A 21,004-nucleotide genomic window follows, 5' to 3' on the forward strand; every position below is an offset into this window, starting at 1 on the left:
CATGCTGGAGGGTAATGCAGGCGGTGGTATTGGTGGTGGCGCAGGTGCCGTCAAGATTGGGAGGGGCGGAGCTAGTTTACCCTTTGTTAGAACCCAGATGCCAATGACATAGTTTATTTTCCGCGTTCTTGGTAAACGCAGCTCATCCAACAATTCCATGTAATCAGGAAGGGGTTCGCTAGCAATTAAGGGAATGATGTACAGTTCTTTCCCGGGATGATGTTCCTGCGGTTTAGGGCCCCATGGAAAGACGAGACCATGTCGACTGTCGATAACGTATATATCAGCTGTTGTTTCTAGATCCAAAAGGGGCATAGACTTACTTTTTACCGATCAGGAAATTGCTAAATCTTTGAAGTCCCCCTCCATCATCGTCACGAGGGCTAAAAGCAACAGCTATTAGCTCTTTTGAGGGATTTACCCTCATTTGAAGAAGAAACTGGGAAGAGTTTTCCACAGCTACGCGGCCTTCGATGCGAAGAACATCTGTTGGAAATAGGGTTTTCCATAGTGGTGAATCTACCACAAGCGCCCGTCCCCCCATTTGACGGGCCAGAACTGGTGTTTCCTGATATACAGGAGAGTCGAGGGGCATCGCAATCTAGAACCAAGGATAATGTCAGCTCTTTTCTTTTCTGCAAATCTAATACACACCTTCCCAGTCCAAACCAATGGTAAACCCTCAAAGATATCCTCTTCAGATTGAGGATTAGGCTCCATCATAGCCGACTTGTCTTCCGGTTCCTTCTCCTCCAAAAACATATCGAAATCGTAGTCGTTAGCTTCCTCTCCTAATATCTCGGACTCCATTATGGAATCCTTGGTGTCTGCGGCTTCTTGTGGTGGAGGAGGTGGAATGACATCATCTGATTTCGAAGCAGTCCATAGGGAGCTCAGGTCGAAGGACGATCGCGTGCTCGACTCTGGCTCAGATGGGCGAGAAGCAAATGGAGACATACCAATCTGTGGTGTCGCAGGCGACTTTGGGTCTGATGACAGCGGGGCACCGGAAGCATGAGGATCCTCCTTAACGACAGGGGACGCCAGAGCGGGTGTAGAAAGATGATCAGAGGCGGCGACATCCTGAGGAAATGGCTCTTCGTCAATGTTGATGAGATCCGCGAGATTGAGCTCTGGCTCTGGAGAAGTATGGAAATCCGATGCAGAAGGCATGAACGAAGAGTTCATAGGTGATCTTCCATCCAGAGTCGATGGCAGATGACTACTGATATGCAAGCCTTGCATATGAAGTGAGGGCGGCCCTCCCCAACTAGGAGTTTGGGGAGCTACAGGTGATTCGGGCAGCGCAGACGCTGGCCCCTGAGTGCTAGCAGAAGAAGCACGTCGTTCCTGTAATGACTGCGCTGCTTTCAGACGCTCCATACGTTCCCTATCCCTGCGCTCCCTATCCCTGCGCTCTTCTTCTTCTCGCTCATGTTCCCGTTCGCGGTCACGTAGACCTATCACATCCCCATCGATGTCTTCGATATCCTGTAACCCCTTGTGCGTGATTTTGGCGCGAGGCACTGTCGCCTTTTTCAAAATGGAGTGTTCCAGTGCTTCTTTCTCCATCAACTTGATGGACTCCTTGGTCTCTTCGTTGGCTAGATCAGTAGACGACATAAGCGCGATTTCCTTAGGCTTTATGCCGGACGAGGTTATGCGTTTGTGAATGACGGCACGATCTGGCTTGCTCAAATTAAATGTAAGCATACGGAAACGTTCTCTATAAAATAAGCATTGTTGGTCAGTAAAAGCAAGTAAAATAAAATATCAGTACGTACTTATACTTCGACCCAGCACTTTGCTTCCCCAATTTATCAGGTTCGCTATATATATCAAATACACATTGCTCAAGTTCAGTAGCAAAGTCTTTCGCTTCCTGCTCAAGACGTGTCTTGTCTTCGCTGGTCAGACTATCTGTATTCTGCTCGACTCTCGTACCCTCATTATGACCATCACTCGTTTCTGAAGCATCCACATGGGGGTATTTCAGGAAAATCTGGAAAAAGGTCTCTTGCAACTTTCCGAGACAATATTTTCTGGCGGGATCTTCGTCCGCTGATGATTCAACAGACTTCTTACGCTTTGAAGTAGGTGGCTGAACAGCAGACGTTGACTTGCGTTTTAGACTGTTACCCGGCAGCGGGGCGGGCGACTGAGAGACCTTATTGCTGCCAGTCTTTTGTGATATATCATGAGCTCTCCGAGAGCTACCAGTTTGCACGTCCCCACTTGCGTCCGAATGCGAGTCGGAATCAGACGATAAGGACAAACGCCGAGCGCGACGCTGTGTAGCAAGTAGGTCCAATCATCAGTTCGGTCATGCCACGCCGGAGTACATGTGAACGACTCACCTTGTTGGCACCAGCTGGCGCTTTTCCTTTCGACTTTTGTCTCTCTTCCACATACTCATCCTCGCTGCTCGGATCACCCTCCGATTCTGAGTAAAGTTTGATTTCAGGAGTGGCTTTTGTGTCTTCGCTCTCCGATGGTTGCGGGGGTTCACGAGAAGCCCATGGTTTGCCGTTGCCGTGTGCCTCGAGTGCCTCGGGGCCTTCCCAATCCTCTACAAATATATGTGGTTAGTAGTCTGTTACCAAAAGAAGCAAAAAGGTAGAGAAAATGCGGATGAAGGTAAACTACGGACAGTTTCTAACGCCTTGCTCACCAACAGCTTGTTGGCATATCACCGGATGCTACACATTCGAACACCGTTGACAAGCTCAAGCTGTTAATTCACACCAGACGAGGAACTTTTAATTAAGTGGCTAGGGCGCCTCAGATAACGTAAGGCCTCAGCTCTTGAGCAGGACACACTATGGCTCGATGCCGACGTATGTGGACAGGCCATCGAGACAATAGCTTGTGCACGGCATCTGGTCTGGAGTGATATATGGAGCAAGACGAGAGTATCTGCCACTAAAGAGACGCATAGACTCGCAACGTAGTGAAGAGGAAGACGTGGGACAACTTATTTTCTTCAGATTTACATATTGTAAGATGTAAAGGTCGCAAAATTGCAAAAGATTCCGCAGCAAAGAACAAGACAAGGACCAAAGACACTCACTAACTGTTCGCTGCCCAGTTTTTTCAATACAAGGTGGGCATACATAAACTCCTAGAACACAAGAAAGAAAAAGATAATCAGTAATGTTTGAACTAATTAAAGCGAGTTGAAAAAGGGCATTATGGATAAAAATCATGACATCTGGAAGATCCGCAGTAACGACGAATGTATAAGACGACACTCACGGATATCATCCGCATCGTTCTGATCCAAATTCACACATCGAAAATGATACCTGAACCGTACTCGTCAGTTAGAGTCCCGGTGCATATGAGAAAGCGCGCACCACTCCTTGCACTGCGAACAATGGACCATAGGGGATCCATCATCAGGCTGCCGACAAAGACAATAACTTTCATCTTTCGTCTTGCTCTTCGCCTTAACCTTAGGTTGCACCTTTGCTTTCCCTCGACCAGGATTCCCTTTATTCTCCTTTTCTACGTCCATGTCATTTCCGACCTCCCCGTCTTTCGTGCGACTCGTACGTGAACGAGTTGCTTTGTCTGGTGTGTTTGATGTTGATTTTTCAGCATTTAAATTTGCGGTAGATCGTGTTCTTGCACGGGTTGCCATTAGTGTTATGCACAGATGCACGAGCCCAAACCGTTTGGCGGATAAGCCTAGAGACCCAGACGATGAGCAAAGAGAAAGGGATATTCGAACTCCGACGGCTGTTGTGGCGTCAGATGCCTCCTCTTGCGTCCAACGTGTCTCGTGCTCACCATGCTATCTGACTCAAAATGGCTGCGGAGATTTGTCTGGCGTGCTCCTGTCCCTCCTATTATTTTGTTATGTCAGACTGTGAGTCCATTCTGATTTTCTGAGTTGTCTTGCAGCTGAAACCGATCGATACGACACTGTAGTATACTTCACTTCAACATTGCTAAAAACATGACTCTCCGTCTTCAAAGTATACGTCTTCATATTCAAAAATATCCACTATGGCGGTTTCAATACAATGACTTCTTGACTTCACCGTTTCATCTCCAAAGTCGGAACTGGCTTTTGTACTTTGACCCGGCGTTTGATCCATTGGACCCAATTTGTCGTGGACATTTGATACGCTGGACTTGTTCCCTGATTCGTCTGGAATCGCTCATGGAACGTCGCAACACTCCTATCCCTGTAGATGGCAATGGCCGCTCTGCAAAACACCGAGCCTTCACTGGCGTCCTCACCGCCCCTAACGGCATCCCATCTCACGAGCAGACGACCGTGAGCGCATATAGTCACAATACTTCCCAGGTTCACGTACTGCACACGTCCAAGTTCCCGCCTGCTGTCCATCGTGGAACTTTGTATGAGCGCATACGCTCCTCGTCGACCAACGCACGTGCATTCAGCCTGCTAGTCACGTGGTGTGGACCATATGGTTCCAGTCAAATCTGCATGAACAGCGACGCCATCGCACCGGGCTCACCGTGCTTTCTCTCACCAGCCGGAAGGGAACCAGGAAGTTACTCGTCATAGCTACCATTCTCGGCGAGTACTGCTCGGCTGCCACGGTATATATCAGCTCCACGACCAACACGTTTTCAGGACATGAACCTTACAGAACGGTTAATCGGCCCATGGTGAAATACATCCTCAGGTAATATCTCCAGCAAGCTATCGAGCGACCTCGTCGGAGAGGAAGACGACGTGCAAAGGGGGTCGATAGTGAGAGCAGCGCTAGCTTGGCGGCCAAAACCGGCTAGACACGTCGATCTCGACTGTAATCAGCGTGGTTCTCGATTGGCCAGCCGTAATAAGGGCGGCCGTTCATTGATGGGGTTGAATTCTTTGTGGATGTGATGCCGTACAAAGCGTCATCATTGATAGAGGGGATACTCGTATGGCACGGACATTATGCATCGAGTGATAGAGGGAAAGCGCACAGTTGCTTTGCATTGTAAGCAAAGTATGGGATTGAGATGAGACATTGCAAGCTGAATAAAGAGATGTTATGCTGACTAGTGTGCGATTTGCGCCCGCATCATATTTCTGAGAATTTATTGGGTCTGAATCAGTGTATCACGGGGGTCTGAGTATGGAGCCGCTGTCCCTATAGAACGTCATCCAGTCGCGCCTCGCGGTCCCAGTCTTCTCTCGCTACGGCCTCCCCGCAGCGCAAGAGGCAGCATTCACACTCTTTGCTTTCTCCTTCCACATCGTTGGCATCGTTGGCATCGTTGGTCTCCGCATCGACCACGAACCTTGCCTTATCTGCTGAGACTGATAGTATATTCTTCTCCCGGTTGGCTATAACTGGCTGTCCTAGCTTCTTTCCGTTTTCAATCTCGGTGCATATATCTATAGGAATATCCTCCTTTATCCTGGTCGAATCACTGCCTTTCTGTCTGGAGCAACCAGCGTTGCGTTCGCTTTCAGTGAGATCCTTCCATAAGCTGTCTGGGGTTTTCATTTGGGCCAGATTGGTTCGTATCTCCTCTTTTTCTTCACCTATAATCTCTCCACTCCCCGCGCATTTTGATTCTGCCGGCCATTATCTTGTATTCGGTTTATCGTTCCTGGCGTGTCTGACTTGGTCCCACACAGTCACCCTACTCGCACTGACATCTAGTACCCTTAGTTTATTTCTCTGCGCTGCCCGCCATCGTTCTCCCCCTCCCGCCGCATCTGCTTTCCCGTCCACCCTGATTGCTCACGCGAGGCTTCGTTCGTTCCCAAGGCACTATCCCTCTTTAGTCCTCACGTCATATCGTGTTTACATGCGGAACACACATGGCTGCTGTTGCCCTACCATCATCCAAGACACCTGTCTTCAATCCCTTTCATATGGCTTCTCACAATCGCCTCAATGCTAAGGCGCAGCAATTATCGCCTCATGTCGGCCCCTCTTCTCGTTCACCTGAGCCATCAACTTCGTCGCAGGCATCGGCCAAAGAGGTGTCTGAGTCTGCTCCAAAGACTTTCAAACGTCTCCGATCATCCCTCGAACAGAGTCTCAGGAGCGCGACGCGGTCCAAATCAAAACCGGCGCCACCCATAGATGATTTCGCTACTATTTCGCCAGCAAAGTCCACTAAGGGAAAGGAGAAGATATCCGGCGATTACCCGCCTCCGAAAGAGAAAGAGAAGACCAACATGCTGAGGAGATTGGAATCGAAAGTTGGCTTACGAAGAGCTGGGAGGGAGTCTGTCACCCCTTCACCGTCGCCCATGCCTCCACCTGCAACAGGTGCAGCTCATGTAAACAACATGGACAATTCAGACAAGGTTCGCGCAGCCGGTTATACCAGTTTCATCACACCATCATTGCGACAAGCATCAATGTCTTCCCCCGCCCTCCATTTCTCGGGCTCGCCATCCAAGCTACCATCAGCGAGCTCCTCTTCAAGTACAGCTGCCACGCCACGCGATCGGACAAGGAGATCCAGCGTACAACCCACCGCGAGGGATATAAGTAGCCCAAGTCCACTTGTCCCTCGTCGTGAAGGACGGGGCAATGGGCATGCCTCTCCCACACCAAATGGAGGACTCAAACAAGGGAAAGCAAGGCCATCTCCTATATTTGTGCCTCCACCTGGTTCACCGACCCCAGGGCGGGCTGTCTCACCGGAATCCAACTCAAGGAAGGACTGTGAGCTACCTAGCCCACCTGATACCCCTACACCAATTGCATCTTCCCGCGGGCAGCTCTCTAACTTGTCAAAAAAGAGGGCAGGAGCAAGTGCCACCCACCTTCCTCTCAACAGCCCTCCTGCCTCTCCTACTCCTGCATTCACCCATTCTGTGACTCCCACGCGTGCTAGATCCCCCGTTCGATCGCCGTCCGCGAGACGTGTTATCACCCCAACGCATCGTGGTCTCACGTCTGCCTCTGCTACACACCTTCCACTAGTCTCAGCTAGCCCTCCCACATCACCTCCAGCATCCCGACGTCCCTCGATAGATGCTCCTCGGCGTCCATCGATAGATTCCCCTCGACGCCCGTCAATAGATTCTCCTCGACGCCCATCGATAGATGCTTCTCGACGACATGCAGGATCCCCTATTCCGCGAGCGGTATCTCCTTCTGCCGCCGGCAGGCCGCGGGCTGCATCGCCCTCCCAACGCGCATCACCGGCTTATGCACAAAATCGTCACTTCAGTGTCTCCACTGCTTCCCTTGTTACTCCTTCTAATCCGGAGCAGCGAGACCTTATTCGCACAGCAACGTCAATATTATGCAAGGAGTTCCGGAAGGCACCAGCGCATCTAAATCGGAGCGAAGGACAGAAGGATTGGGCAGAAGTTGAGATTCGCATGCGACCACTGATCAGATTGGAACGCATATGGGGGAAAAGCGGTGCTGTGGCTGGATCAAGTTCAGGACAAGTGAATGCTACGGGTGGCGGGATGAGTTCGACTGGGTTTAGTATCGCTGGTGAGGAACGCGAAAGACGATTATTTGGTGAAGCATTGAGAGATGGCGTCGTTCTTTGCCAGTATGTGTCTCAACCGTGATATTTCTATTCTTGGCTACGATTCAAGCTCTGTAAGAATTTGTTTTGCTGACTCGTTTTCCCAGGTTAATCAACAAATTTCGACCAAACACCATCGCTCGTATTGATCCCCGCGAAGACGGAGTCAAGCGCACTAGCAACGTTACAAAGTTTCTTGCTTCGTGTTCCTCTCAAGGTGTCTCTTCAGATGACCTTTTCTATCGAGACGACATCATAGAAAACACTCCAGAAACGTTGACTCGCGTCGCACGGACCATCATTGCTCTGGTGAAAGTGGTTGAGAACCCAAGTGTCAACCGGACAAAGGTCATCGCCGGTCAAGGAAAACCAAGCGCCACCAGCGCTGCAGATCGCGGCGGACCTTACGCTCCAGGATCAATTTCCCGCGCAGCTTCATCAACCCCAAACCTGGTGGCGCAGATGGAAAGATCAGTCTCTCCCACAGTGTCACCCACAGGTCGAAAACGATGGAGCCCCCCTTCACCAGAGCTCCCGACTGTTCGATCTGATAGTCCCGCTTCTGGAGCTTCCAGTAATGCCAGTAATGGAACGGCACGTAATGGTGGCACGAAAAATGGCCAGAATACCCCTGTCAGTCTTAATGATAAGGAACTAGATGACGTGCCTCCTATCACGGGGCCTTCTCCACCTCCAAGGTCTCCATTGCGTTCTCGTTCTCAGTCAAAGCACCCAGAGGAGAGTCACCAATTTTTATTAGGTGGCGCGAGGCCTTTGGAGGTGTCGGAAAGATCACCCATGGGTTCCAATGGTCATTTTCCAGGGGACTATAGCGCTGATCCTACAAGACAATCGCGAACATCAAGTAACCTCACTGATACTACTGCATACTCCAGTCTCTTGGAATTCCGTCGTAATAGCAGCAGCGGCAACAACAAGTTCGGAACTATCAGGACTATGACTACGGAAGCCACCTCCTTCGCATCTGAGATGCCATCTTTTACGAGAACAGAAGCAAGTTCCGTTGCAGCATCTTTGGCGGATGAAATGAACAGGAAACGAGGCGGAGATAATGGTGGCAAGATTGTGAGAGAGCGGAGACCAAGCGAATCGGCGGCTGTCGACTTGACAAGCCTCGCAGAGGAAGAGGAAGTCAGTGCTAGTGGTTCAAGTTCTCGGGACGCGAAAAAGGTAGAAAAACCAAGACAAGGCAATGAGCAGCAATCAAAAGACTCGGAGAAAGTTGACCATGCACGCGCAATTCGCTTGGGTAAAGGCAAATGGCCTGACGACTTTCTTGACGCATTTCAACAACCTCCCAGTTCTCCTCCTCGTGCGATACCCATGAAAAACTCATCTTCTGACCGTGAACCTTCTCCCTTCAGCTCCAGCCCACTTTCTGCTTCTCCTGCACGGAAACTTGCGATCGTTGGTGCTTCAAGACACAATGACAGTGGTGATTCCGTTCAACATACTGCTCGAAGGCCATCACATCGCGCTAGACATAGCATCGATGCTCCTATCTTGATGCCAAAAGAGTCTATTCTTCGACGTGACGTCAGTCCAGATGCAGCGTCTGTCGTTAACTCTAGGGTTATGCTACGACGCCAAAGCACTAGGGCGGGTGCGGCTCCTCATCGTAATGGCGTATACTATCCCAGGGGCAGTCTCGATGACCCTCGGGAAAGCGGGGAGTCTTTGGTACCGTTTCCTCGCGCAGTATCGGGGGAACACGGTGCTAGAGCGCTTTCGCCTACTCCATCACCTGACACGCCTAACAGCGCAGACAGGCAGAGCAAAAATGAGGCACCTAGAATGCGTGGTCGTTTCCAAAGTGAAATTGAGGGCTCGAGTGCTAGAAGACGCAGTAGACCAAGCTCTTATGATGAATTGGGTAAAACACGACGGTCGAGGTTCGAAAGCATGATCAATTTGGGGGTCGCTTCAAGTAACGCAAGCGCCAGCGACCTCTTGTCGAGAGATTCGATGGACGGCAGTGCAGTGAGGCAAACTTTAGTTGTCAAAGAGGAAGGAAAACCAGCTACTCATTTCGTAAGGTTTCGTATGTTGTTGCTTAGATTGAGATATACTGACTGAGGTTTCCAGCAACTTGGGAACTGCATTGGTCGTGGTCAATTTGGTTCGGTTTATCGAGCATTGAATCTCAACACAGGTCAAATGGTTGCCGTGAAGCGAATTCGACTGGAGGGTTTGAAAGAAGATGAGGTAACCCAGCTTATGAAGGAGGTCGATCTCGTGAAGAGTCTCTCGCACCCTAGCATTGTCAAATATGAAGGGATGGCAAGGGATGAGGATACACTGAATATCGTCTTAGAGTAAGCTGGCTTTCCTTCGACTCACCTCTTGCTTACTGAGTATTTTCAGGTATGCTGAAAACGGCTCATTGGGACAAACCCTCAAAGCATTTGGAAAGTTGAACGAGCGTCTCGTGGCTAGCTATGTCGTCAAGATTTTGGAAGGGCTTCACTATCTTCACCGATGTGACGTCGTCCATTGTGACCTGAAGGCAGCAAATATCCTCACCACCAAGAATGGAAATGTCAAGCTTTCTGATTTCGGCGTTTCCCTGAATCTGCGTGCCATGGAACGCGAGATAAAGGATGTTGCTGGTACCCCCAACTGGATGGCCCCTGAAGTTATAGAACTCAAAGGCGCCTCGACCAAATCGGACATTTGGTCATTGGCATGCACGGTCATCGAGCTCTTGACCGGTCGACCTCCATACGCCGAGATTGCCAATAGCATGACAGGTAAGTTCTGCAGTATAATTGATTTGTTTTATGGTGGATACCAAATGAACTTCGCGTCTGCAGTCATGTTCAGAATCGTTGAGGATCAAATGCCACCCCTTCCAGAAGGATGCTCCGAGCCATTGCAAGACTTTCTAAAACAGTGCTTCCACAAGGACCCTGTAATGCGGCCAAGTGCAGAGTTGTTGTGTGAGCATTATTGGCTCAAGAAGAATTGGGACGCATTAAAAGTAAGCCTATATGCAGTCCATGATCTGGAAGTTAACTTATGGTGTGCACTTAACAGGAACTGCGACCGCAAGACAGCATTCCATTTTTACGTCGTGTCAGTGCTGATATTCAAAAGTCAGACGTGGCTCGATATCTTGCCCAAATGGATATGGCATATGCTGAGACACCGCTACCCGAAAGTCCTTCCCATGATATCCCACATGGTTCTCCTCCTGGTCGGCGAAGACTTTCTAATGGCCCTAATAGTCCCATCGGCGTAGTCGATGAATCCTTCTCACCTCGTGAGCACACCTTTGTGAAAACTACATTCAGCAAGCGTAAGCAATCAAAAGTTGTTACCCTGAGCTTCTGCTAACTTGAAAACAGCGATGATTTGCCGAGTGTGTCTTACGAGTGTCAAAAAGAGCGCTGTCATCTGCGAACAATGTAGTCTTATTGCCCACTCCAAGTGTGCCCATAATGCTCCACCAACGTGCGATTTGCGTTCACAGCTCCTTCTCTATGCACAATACGCTGAGAAGGGTAACCCTGGAAGTGCTTACTCAAATCCGATGGAGGGTTTGAATGTATCACATCCACCTACTCATACCTCTACTAATCCCATGTCTGAAGTTTCATTTGTTACGCCTTCCCCGCGACCCAGCATGGATGTTTCTTCGATTCCTGTGCCAGGGCAAGGGAGCCCGGTCAATCCACCAACTGCTTTCAAATTCATTGCTGCATTCAAACGCTCTCGATCATCCTTGTCTGTTGATCCTGGTCCACCTCATTCTGCGTCGCCCTCACCGGCACCCCAGCCTCATAAAGAGGATAAAGTCGTCAAGAGAAGGCTCTCCAAACTCAAGCGTAATCAAGACGCCAGGGATCGGCCACACTCTTTGTCGAGCAATAGTACCTCTAAGAATGCATCAAGCATGAGGAGTGGCCCGACTGCACCAGATAGCTACTCGAGTCGCCAAGAGCCTGGAAGAAAGTCGTTTCTTTCCGTTACGGATGACGCAGGTCGAAGTCGACTTTCGGCCACAGAATCTGAAGATCCTAGGAAATCGAGCGCGCTTTCCGCACCCGCTGTTACGGGACAACGTGACGTGGACTATGGCGTTCCGGGTACATTGCCTGCAGAACCAGATCGCCAGAAGAGACGCGACAGAGACAAATCAGCTGGATGTACATTGCAATGATCACTTTCCTTGTTTCTCTCAGCTGCTTTCCTAAAAGACTTTCAATCTTCTAATTATTCATCATCTTTCTCGTTAACTGCATCCTCACAACGCAATCACATCCCTATGTACCATACATTTTCAATTTCTGCATGTTGCTGTGGCATAGCGCACTTAGCATCCCAAGCAACTGCTTTCTTTTCAAGCTGTCCACAATCTTTTTTTCAATGTTTTCGTGGTCATGAGACGTTGATTACCACTATACTTCATTGCATATCTACTTTATCTCCCGTAATTATTGGATGGGTTTTTATTCGTTGGACATTACCGTTTTCATTCATGGCGGTAACGATCACTTTAATGGTTTATGCATGCTCCAACTCGCCTCTTGAGTCTTTATCTTCTATTTCTCCCCACTGTACACACCCATGCACAATGCTAGTAACATGATGCTATTGTGCTTGACAGCTCGAAATCATGCTTTTGGATATCGTACTACTCTACGTACTAGTTCACCCGCGGGCAATTCGTTGAAGTTTCGTTGATATGTCGACATGCCAAGCAAGTGGCTCGGAAATTGACCATCAGGTAAACATTGACGTTATAATGCGGTGTGATGCTAACTTGAACCAAAGCATGGCAGGACAACCCGACCTTCCTCGAGTCATTTTACGCAATGCTGAACTTGGTATAGTGTACCCCTCGATTTGGCCCTTAACTTGAAAAAGACCCTGCCAACAATAATAGTATAATGAAAGCCCGGAGATTCCGAGTCATCTTGTTATCATCGGTCGATAGGATGTCTGTTTCTATTACGGCTCAATGAAACCGCGTGCGAGAATCAGTCCTCCACTACGAGTAGGGTTTTCCCTTGAAGCTGTACTATTCGGTTGGAGAACATGCGGCGTAGATACCCCAGCCCGCCTTACCAGTAATTTGGATGAACCAATGGCAGGTTTGATGTGTAAACCACGCGCTTCAAGTTTGGGCAGGGTATAAAGCTGCAGGTTCTAATGGTTTTCCAGTGTGCGTTCGCTCTCCCTCTTTGCCGTCATGTTTTCTTTGTTAATTGCCTTTTTTGCGGTATTTTGCGCTGTCACAAATGCAGTTACTACTAAAACAGATGTTCTCAACCGAGGTATCGCAAACACCGAAGGTCTGACCAATGCTCAACGGCTTTCTCGTGGTCTCCCCGTTGGCCCTGTTAAATTTGGTCGTACTCTTCCTGGCTATGCTCAAGTTCGAAAACCCACCCCTGTCTCTGGTATTATTTGTTTTATTGTCAATCGTTCCAACCTCACTCAAATTTCATCTTATTGCAGGTGAGAAACGGGCGCCTGCTTCTTCTGGCACACCTCCACTGCAGTGAGTAGTTTATAATGTCTCAACACTAAATTTACTCAATCTACATTCTTAGTTTCTCTGGTCGGATAGAAGTCAGAAGTACTAGTGGAAGCGTTGAGGGCTATGTTCGCAACTGGAACTCCGCGGCTAGCGTGTGTGTGCCATAGGTTGTAAGAAATTGCATCACGTACCACTCACTTCAGCGCTTACAGGAGTGGTGTGAATTATGGAGGACCTGACGAAGAGTTACATGTTAACTTCTATACCACACCTTCGGGAACTGGACCAGTCAACATTTTAACAACTGTGAGGCTCATATTTGTATACCATTAAGTTGACTTTATCACGCGTTACTTAGAATCCTAACTTCCCTGCTCCATACTATATCGGCACTTCCACTAATGCTACGCTGGGTGTGAACTCTGCAAAGTAATCAATATCTCGCATGGTGCTTTATATTATTAACTGTCTTGGTAGCATTGTTGGTTTCAACAACGTCGCAGAAAGTGAGTATATATGATACTTCTGTAGTTGCTGTAAATGCTAAATCCCTTGCCACAGCTCCTGCTGGCTCTCCACCGGTTTCTATCGATGGTCAAGAGGCCGAATCTAGCATATGGTCAATCAATCCGAACACAAGGGAAATCAAGGGTACAATCTTTTGAATACTTGCATTTTGCCCTTAATGCCTAATGCGCTGCTTTTCCACAGCGCAATACGTGAACACAGATGGCACCTACCCCAGAACTCTCATTTTTTATGATATCCGTGAAAATTCAATTTTCTTTGGTGGCGATATCAATGCTTACAATAAAGAGCACGTCGATACTCCTGCTTCAGTGGTGGTCAGTTTCTGTATTTTCGTCGATATATCCGGACAGTCTCTTATTGACGTTTTGGGCGTTCTAGAAATTTTACCTCGCTGCCATTGCAAACTAGAAATGTACAGTTACAGTCTCCTCAATCTGTCTCTTCAATCAGTCTCTTCAATCAGGCTTTTCGCCCAAGGACTTATTTTCCGTATCTGTCTACACCAAATATTGTCTTGCACTAAAGAGTTTATCATGACACTGATTCGTGGTACAAATATATATTTGGAATAAATATGACATCAAGTAAAGCCCATGAGGTAAAACGATAAATATCTAAAAAAACCTCGATTCATACTGCCTGAGTCGTAACAAGTCGATAAGTCATAAACTGCGTGTGCACGCTTTTGCTTCACAACGGGAAAGCGAGAGAGCGGACGCTTGAGATCCAAGCCGCAGCAGCATCAGGGTATTCCCAGACCATAACACCAGCGTCTGTTGTAAACATATCTCTAATCAGCATCATGAAAAGAGTTGGGAAGTGTGAATATTGCATACCCCACTTTTCGTTCTTTGCATCAAGCACACAAGTAGCCAAAGTCGCAGGGGCGATATAACCGTTGTTAGCATCAGCGGCCGTGGCGGGTTTACCGATAACAAGTTTGTCAAGGGAGACCCCTCCAGAAGTGTTGATCTGGAAGAGAGCTGAGTCGGGGTATGTGGTCGACGAGGTATTAAGGAGACCAGCGCAAGTCGTGTACTCGGTGGTACCCTCTGCGTAATAATATCAGATTTGATACATAGATAGTAAAATGAATAGACGCACGGTTGTAGAACTGAATGTTGTACTAAATTACAACACATGGTTAGTGATATGCACGTATCCAAAAAAAACTGTACTTACCCAGTCAATCAAAGAGCCAACATTTTGGTCGACCTTCAAGTAGGCACCAGTGGTGTAGATGGACGAGAACCAAGGGGCAACAGCTGAGGTAGACGCCAACATCAGAACATAATTAGATATGATTTCACAGAGATTAACTCACGTGCATGGGTAAGGATGTATTGACCCTGTGGGAGTTTCGCACGGATCGCGGTGGTGAAAGTAGAGAGCCAAGTCTCAGCAGATCCGTCCTGTGCGTTGATAGCATTGAAGTCTTCGTAGTCAACGTCGACACCATCGAGGTCATATTGTATGACCCATGCTGCCAAGTTGTTGGCGGTAGTAGTAGGGTCTTCGCCGCTGCTTGTGGGGGCCTCAGTCGAACCGAAAGCCGAGACAATCAAGCTGATACCAGCTGCGCTGTATTCCGTTTTGAAAGTCTGACGGTTAGCGGCGGTCAGAGACGACCATTCCACGGCTTGGTCAGCGGGACCAGCGGACAGCCAGAAGGAAAGGGCGCTAGAAGGCGGGAGAACTGGATCAGGGGCCACTCTACATTAACCATGTGCTTTGACTTACAAGACATTGTAACCAACGATGGTGCTAGGAGCAGGAGGACCAGTTTCACCGGAAACCCACTTGTCGCTGTAAAGGACGAAGCGGGGGGCGGCGGGGATAGTGGCACGCTTCACCACACTGTTGCCAGTGGAAGTGGAAAAAGTGGGCAGAGCAGCGACGTGACCAATGGCCGCGACGGCGGAAACGAGCGCAGTCAAGCGTTTGAAGAATGAGACCATAGTGAGAATGTCTGATATTCTTTAGCACTGGAGCTGGCGGGTCCGAACTGGAGCTGGGGCTACCGTCCCGATCTCATTGTTCTCCCCATTTTATACGATTGGTCCGTGTGGCATGGAACCAAATCCGTCGAAAACTGCGTCGCGAGGAGCGTAATGTGCACATATGGCCTAAATAGCTATTGCAGTATGCTACCACAGTATGATCGTGAGTGCAAATTGTGTTTGCATCAGGAACCCGCATGGAAGCACCTTCGGTCTTCACAAAACATTTGCCCTTCCCGGTTTGATGGTCTGTCTTCCTTCGGCGCGAAACAATACATGCTACTATGTAAACCGGATTGGTGGAAATTCTAAGGAACCCCAAAATCAGGACTAGCCACATGGACGATAAAGATTGCTGAGCCTTGCAAGCGCCATAGAGGGCCTGAAATCAAAGTGTCTATGGAAATCTGAGTCTAGGGCCTTGAACCATGTGGAATATTGCAAAGCGCACGATCCCAGAGCGAGAGAACAGATTCGGCTTTCAAGCGCAACTTTGATGTGGTAGCACGAAGCCAAGGATGCAACATATTGGACACGATAGTCTGATAGTACGTCGCAATGGGCTAGATAACCTCATGGTCCGCGTGACGTAATAGCAGAATCCGACAAGAAGTCGAATCGTTCATCTCCTAAGACGATGAGAGTAGTTTCTAAGAGAGAGTGGCCTGGCTAACGCAACCAAAGTCTTTCAACATAGACCACGTACCGTGGAACCTAACGCCTTAGGAGGCAACTGACCTTGTATCACCATTGAGGCGTCTCTGCTACCTTAGGTGTAGTAGACGTAGCATGAGGCTTGCCGACTGCCTGTGGGGTTATTCATAACGTTGCTATGGTGACCATATGCTTTTACTCCACAAAACGGAACTATCGGAATTAAACATACAACAACAGAACAAACATATGAGTTTGTGTTAATTAGCATCAGGCATTCACAACCCAGCGATAACACCTACATCAACAGATAGGTCTCGACTGCATCATGGTTTTACATTGTAGATATGATCGACTGTCACCAGTCACCACTAGATTGAATTTATTGAAATGAGTCAGCAAGGGGGACGATAGCATGGTCTCGCCTCTCACGAGGTAATGAAGCGATAATGACCACGCGCAGAAATGGTCCTGTGAGCTGCAGTGCCTTCTGCAGAAGTGACAAAACTGGTCTAATTTACTGACAAAGAAGATGAGTCTTCTGCGATATCAGTGCAGTACATACCAAGTAAACAAGGGTGGGTTTAGGTCCCAAGTTCTCCGGCAGTGACGGAGGGCACTTGAACGTAGAGCATGTACCGTGATAATAGCTTTCCCAAATTGATTTTCTGGCTCACATTATGTCAGTCGTTCCTCAAGGCCCTCAAGGTTCAAAGCTTATCTTGCTTTCATTTTGGAGTGGTTTTTGTGTTCGGTGCCTGCATCCGATCAAGGTCGAAGTTTGAGGTCCCAGTCACGCCCAGAACGTGATAGAAAACCGAAAACAGCTTGAGTTCATGATGCGCTGATAAACTGCCAGCTAATGGTTTTGCCTGTGGGTATATCAGAGTGACTATGTGCCATGTCATGATGCCAACAGACGCTAGTACTACGGTGTTCTAGCTGACAACGTTTTTGCTCTCACAGGAAGGGAGTGTCACTGTCAGCCTAGTGATAATCTGTTAATGATGCACCCAAAGGGAACCAACAAAAGGGCGAACACACGTACACTCCAAGTGGCCAGCGTGATCACATGAGAGGAAACAATGTCACAAACGGCGTTCTTGGACATGGAGCTCGAACCGCAATCCAACGCGACACATATACGTATGGTGAAGATCGCTACTACGTCTCACCTGCCAAGCAAAAGACAGAAGACCATAAGAGACTCGTGAGTCACTCAAGGTCACTCATCAGCGTCAGGAATATCTTCGGTATACCTGTTATACAGTCGTAGTCATATGGAAGCTATAACTGTATTTCGTGATGATCATGCAGAAGGATAAGCTAGCGGCTCTGTAGAGCTCAGGTCTGGTAGCGAGAAGATAGTTATTCCTTAAATAAGTACAAGCGCATGATAACAGCCAAACGACTCACACGATCGATACCGATTCCACTCGCCTCCTTGCTGTTCACCTGAACAGAACGGACCGGTCACATCAGTAAGCATATAGAGCTCTCGCCGACGACCACGGACAGCGTTATTCACAATACGCACCCTTTTGACCGACCAAGCTCCCCTTTGCTGGCAAGATATGCAGCTCCAGAGTCTGCCCAGACCTGATAGTCTGTGATCTTCAATTCATCATCAGAGTCCAGCATATATGCGAAGGTTTCGTCCCAGCTTTCGTCCGTTTCTATCCAAGTGAATTTGGCCTTCCCCTTGACTGATACCTTGCGTGCTTCAACGTCCACGACATACTCCGAGAATCTCATATTCTCGTACGACAGATGTTTGTTGATCAGGTCAAAGTACATCAATGCACCGCTGATACCATTGAAAGGTCGCCCTAAGAAAGGAGCAAGAAAAGGCTCGCCATGTTCAACCAGTGTGCATTGGTGTGTGGTGGAAAAGTGGGATAAGAGGGTATCAATATCTTTTTTGGATGCAAAATCGTCACAAAGAGCCTGCGCAGCATGCAAAAGCTCGACTCTTGATATCATTGTCGGTGTCAGCTGTTAACATTGAGTCCCAGTGGGCGCACAGGTGACTGCGCTCCAATGGGGCGCTCCACGTGAAATGTGTGACTGACAAGGACATGAGGCGGTTCGCGTTTACTTTATGTAAAGATCAGTCTTCTTTATAATACCTACTAGGAAATCTTTTCTTTCTCTCTTTCACCGCTGTCTTTTTGTTGCTTCCTCGTCATGTACAACGAGCTCTCCTCTGGAATGGAGGGCTCGAATAGTCCCACAAGCAGTCGGAGAATGCAGTAGGCATTTCGAATCTCATGTTACTTGTTTCAGGGGCAGCTAATCCAGCCGAATTTGCAGACTATCCCAGAACTTCGACGATACTGCTAGGAAGATATCTAAGCGGGCATTACAGTACGAAACCCAACTGAAGGAGCTTAACGTGAGCACGATGCACTGTATCGTTGCTATCGCCCTCTCACACACTTGTGTCTCTTTCCGCAGACCAAGCTTTCGGAGAACCTGAGTAACTTTAGGGCTATAGACAGCCTTTTGCAGGAAGCCTTGGACGGTCTTCAGGTAAGCATCAGGTTCTATTAGATAATTCGCAGTAGTTGACATCCCATGTTCATGGAAAGCGCAACACCAAACGTGCTGACCGCGCACTTAATTTGCACGTACCGCGTATTGAAGACGAACTTGACGACTCGCTGGTATCACTACATAAATTGGCCACCGCTTTACCCACCATACAGTCTCAAGTTTCCACAATACGTTATGTCTACGACTCTGGTAGACGGAAGGTAAGATTTAGTTCTTCCGCAGCACGAATTATTTCATTTCGAATGCGTTACTGTTTGCTTGATTCCATCTCGTGCACGCAGGCCAAGGATCTCGTCAAGGACCTCGAATGGCTAAACACGGACTTCCATGAACGCTGGCGAACAATCATTTTTACTTCCTCGAGCCCTGTTTCCTGGAGATGGAAGACAACAATGAGGTTTCTCTTCGCTCTTTCTTTTATCATGTTTGTTTGCGTTGCTTGGGTGGCATTGGGCGGCGCATATAGAGCCCACAGGCAGAGGCTGGTATGGGGAGAACGCCTCATGTCGTGACTTTTACAGCTTTTATTAAACTTCTTGTTACGGCATTGCAGCGACATTCGTCTCTGACATTTTGGGCTTCACATCTTGCACTTCCTTTGCTTTGGCATCTGGTCTTGGTCCTGGTCCCGGTCTTGATTATTTATTGACACACCGCCTCTCTTTTATACCGAGCCACATGTCTGGTTTGACATTCACAGCTCAGAGATCCGTCACTTTCCCTTCATTCTTGCATTTGCTATCAATGAATGTAACATTATTCTCGTTATACTTATTTTGTCGGATTGAGCATAGGTACGATTCTGTATGATAAATGATACTATTTGCAATAGAAGCGTCCAAGGTTACTCCCGTGGTTTTCTCACCCAAAACATATAATTGCACTCTGTAGCTCCCCACGCCGTCGAACTTCGTGGCATCAACACCCACTCGCCTTTCCAGGGAACATATATCATCCCCCTTACTTCTGCCTCAGTTCGCGTAGGCAGTCCATGGTCGTACGTACGGGTTATCCACGGTCTACCGAAACTTGAACTATCCGGTGCGTCATGAGATGTCAACAGAGGGGAACGGTAACTTTGGAAGAAGGACACAATTTCAGAAGGGTTGACGAATTTTGAGTATGTGTGTGTTCCGATGGATACTTTGCGCAGGAGGTATTCTGCAGTAAATATAGTAAGGAAGTAGGAGAGAGGGGTTCGTGCTATCGTGGATAGGAAGAGGTGACCGCCAGGCTAAGATGTGAAAATAACAAGCTAAGTTCTCACACGCAGAATTAGACTTGGGGTGTCAAACTGACCTTGACAAGCTCGGCACAAGTTGACAAGAATGTGGCAGGGTTATCGACATGCTCAAGCACTTCCATCGAACAGACAACATCGAACCTTCTGGGCTCTTGAAGAAGCCCTTCGGCTGCAATATTGCGGTATGATAAAGAACCACTTGGAGAGCGAGACCCAGGTGGTGATGGTGAAAGCTGAGGATCAGCGGCCGAATGCAAAGAGGCTATTCCTATGTTTGATTCTGACGCGTCTATTCCCAAGATATTCGCACCTAGCCTTGCGAGACTCTATATATTCCAAGACTAGTCAGATTATGCGCGAAGGTGCGTTTCAGTGAGTTCGTTGCGTGACATACCTCGGACAGCAAACCACCTCCACATCCTACATCAAGTACGTCCATGCCTGTAAGCACATCCTTCTTGATGCCTATTTCATCCGTAACGCTCTCGTCGTGCTCATCACGAGCAGTTTCAATAATTTTATCGCGTACGAACTGCATGCGGACAGGATTCATTCGGTGGAGAAAAGCGAACTCGCCATGTTCGTCCCACCACTGAGCAGACAACCGTGAAAAATGGTTTATCTCGTCAGAGTTGACTGTGGTTTGTATATAACGCCTTCCGTGGCTAGCTCCCTTCGCTCTTGAGGACAGCTGTATCGAACGCTGGAGTGACACTGGTAGCCTCATGTTTCGTGTTCCAGTTCAGAGTTGCATGCACGTATGTGGCGTGAGAGCTATATCGCTTTCATATTCGTCACATGATGTGTTGTTTTCAGCCCCTGTCCACAAGTACCTTGCCGCACGCTACTAAGAGTACCACAAACTAGGTATTTTCTATCAACTCAATCAGAGTTACGATCGTTCTGGTATATGGATAACAAAATGTAGGTGAGTTTGCTTGATTCAATGGACTGCCTTCTTCACGCATAATCTCCAAGTCATGTCTCCAAAAGTGCTGTTTAACCTCCGTGTGGCATTAGACTTGACTTCTTGCTAGA

At 48.3% G+C, this 21,004-nt stretch overlaps 8 protein-coding genes across 8 annotated transcripts; 3 read left to right on the forward strand and 5 right to left on the reverse strand.

Annotated features, from left to right (window-relative positions):
* Nucleotides 1-3,783: 3,783 nt before the first annotated feature.
* SERLADRAFT_473128 (uncharacterized protein) lies at nt 3,784-5,018 on the reverse strand (the record flags this gene model as incomplete). Its single annotated transcript, XM_007320859.1, has 3 exons — nt 3,784-3,871; nt 3,934-4,567; nt 4,624-5,018. The coding sequence occupies one exon, from the start codon at nt 4,355-4,357 to the stop codon at nt 4,043-4,045; it is 315 nt and encodes a 104-aa protein (XP_007320921.1).
* Nucleotides 5,019-5,114: 96 nt separating this feature from the next.
* SERLADRAFT_409900 (uncharacterized protein) lies at nt 5,115-5,474 on the reverse strand (the record flags this gene model as incomplete). Its single annotated transcript, XM_007320860.1, has 1 exon — nt 5,115-5,474. The coding sequence occupies one exon, from the start codon at nt 5,472-5,474 to the stop codon at nt 5,115-5,117; it is 360 nt and encodes a 119-aa protein (XP_007320922.1).
* A 4,123-nt stretch (nt 5,475-9,597) lies between these two features.
* On the forward strand, nt 9,598-10,738 carry SERLADRAFT_350730 (uncharacterized protein; the record flags this gene model as incomplete). Its single annotated transcript, XM_007320861.1, has 3 exons — nt 9,598-9,812; nt 9,862-10,247; nt 10,311-10,738. Coding segments are annotated over 3 exons (1,029 nt in total), but the record flags the coding sequence as incomplete, so codon positions are not given.
* Nucleotides 10,739-11,311: 573 nt separating this feature from the next.
* Nucleotides 11,312-11,935, forward strand: SERLADRAFT_395522 (uncharacterized protein; the record flags this gene model as incomplete). The annotated part of the gene is made up of 1 exon (XM_007320862.1): nt 11,312-11,935. One exon carries the CDS (start codon nt 11,393-11,395, stop codon nt 11,657-11,659), a length of 267 nt encoding a protein of 88 aa, XP_007320924.1.
* Nucleotides 11,936-12,426: 491 nt separating this feature from the next.
* Nucleotides 12,427-14,083, forward strand: SERLADRAFT_473133 (uncharacterized protein; the record flags this gene model as incomplete). The annotated part of the gene is made up of 9 exons (XM_007320863.1): nt 12,427-12,664; nt 12,747-13,003; nt 13,056-13,136; nt 13,195-13,288; nt 13,341-13,411; nt 13,460-13,488; nt 13,544-13,633; nt 13,694-13,827; nt 13,892-14,083. The coding sequence occupies 8 exons, from the start codon at nt 12,804-12,806 to the stop codon at nt 13,919-13,921; spliced, it is 729 nt and encodes a 242-aa protein (XP_007320925.1).
* SERLADRAFT_473135 (glycoside hydrolase family 18 protein) lies at nt 14,061-16,110 on the reverse strand (the record flags this gene model as incomplete). The annotated part of the gene is made up of 7 exons (XM_007320864.1): nt 14,061-14,086; nt 14,130-14,286; nt 14,350-14,565; nt 14,618-14,639; nt 14,696-14,778; nt 14,838-15,193; nt 15,254-16,110. 6 exons carry the CDS (start codon nt 15,469-15,471, stop codon nt 14,204-14,206), a joined length of 978 nt encoding a protein of 325 aa, XP_007320926.1.
* Nucleotides 16,111-17,394: 1,284 nt separating this feature from the next.
* Nucleotides 17,395-18,228, reverse strand: SERLADRAFT_473138 (uncharacterized protein; the record flags this gene model as incomplete). Its single annotated transcript, XM_007320865.1, has 3 exons — nt 17,395-17,517; nt 17,584-17,622; nt 17,705-18,228. The coding sequence occupies 2 exons, from the start codon at nt 18,148-18,150 to the stop codon at nt 17,619-17,621; spliced, it is 450 nt and encodes a 149-aa protein (XP_007320927.1).
* Nucleotides 18,229-18,756: 528 nt separating this feature from the next.
* SERLADRAFT_451244 (uncharacterized protein) lies at nt 18,757-20,716 on the reverse strand (the record flags this gene model as incomplete). Its single annotated transcript, XM_007320866.1, has 3 exons — nt 18,757-19,957; nt 20,023-20,292; nt 20,361-20,716. 3 exons carry the CDS (start codon nt 20,691-20,693, stop codon nt 19,568-19,570), a joined length of 993 nt encoding a protein of 330 aa, XP_007320928.1.
* Nucleotides 20,717-21,004: the final 288 nt, after the last annotated feature.

Source organism: Serpula lacrymans (assembly GCF_000218685.1).
Source record: "Serpula lacrymans var. lacrymans S7.9 unplaced genomic scaffold SERLAscaffold_10, whole genome shotgun sequence".
Classification (NCBI taxonomy): Eukaryota; Fungi; Basidiomycota; class Agaricomycetes; order Boletales; family Serpulaceae; genus Serpula; species Serpula lacrymans.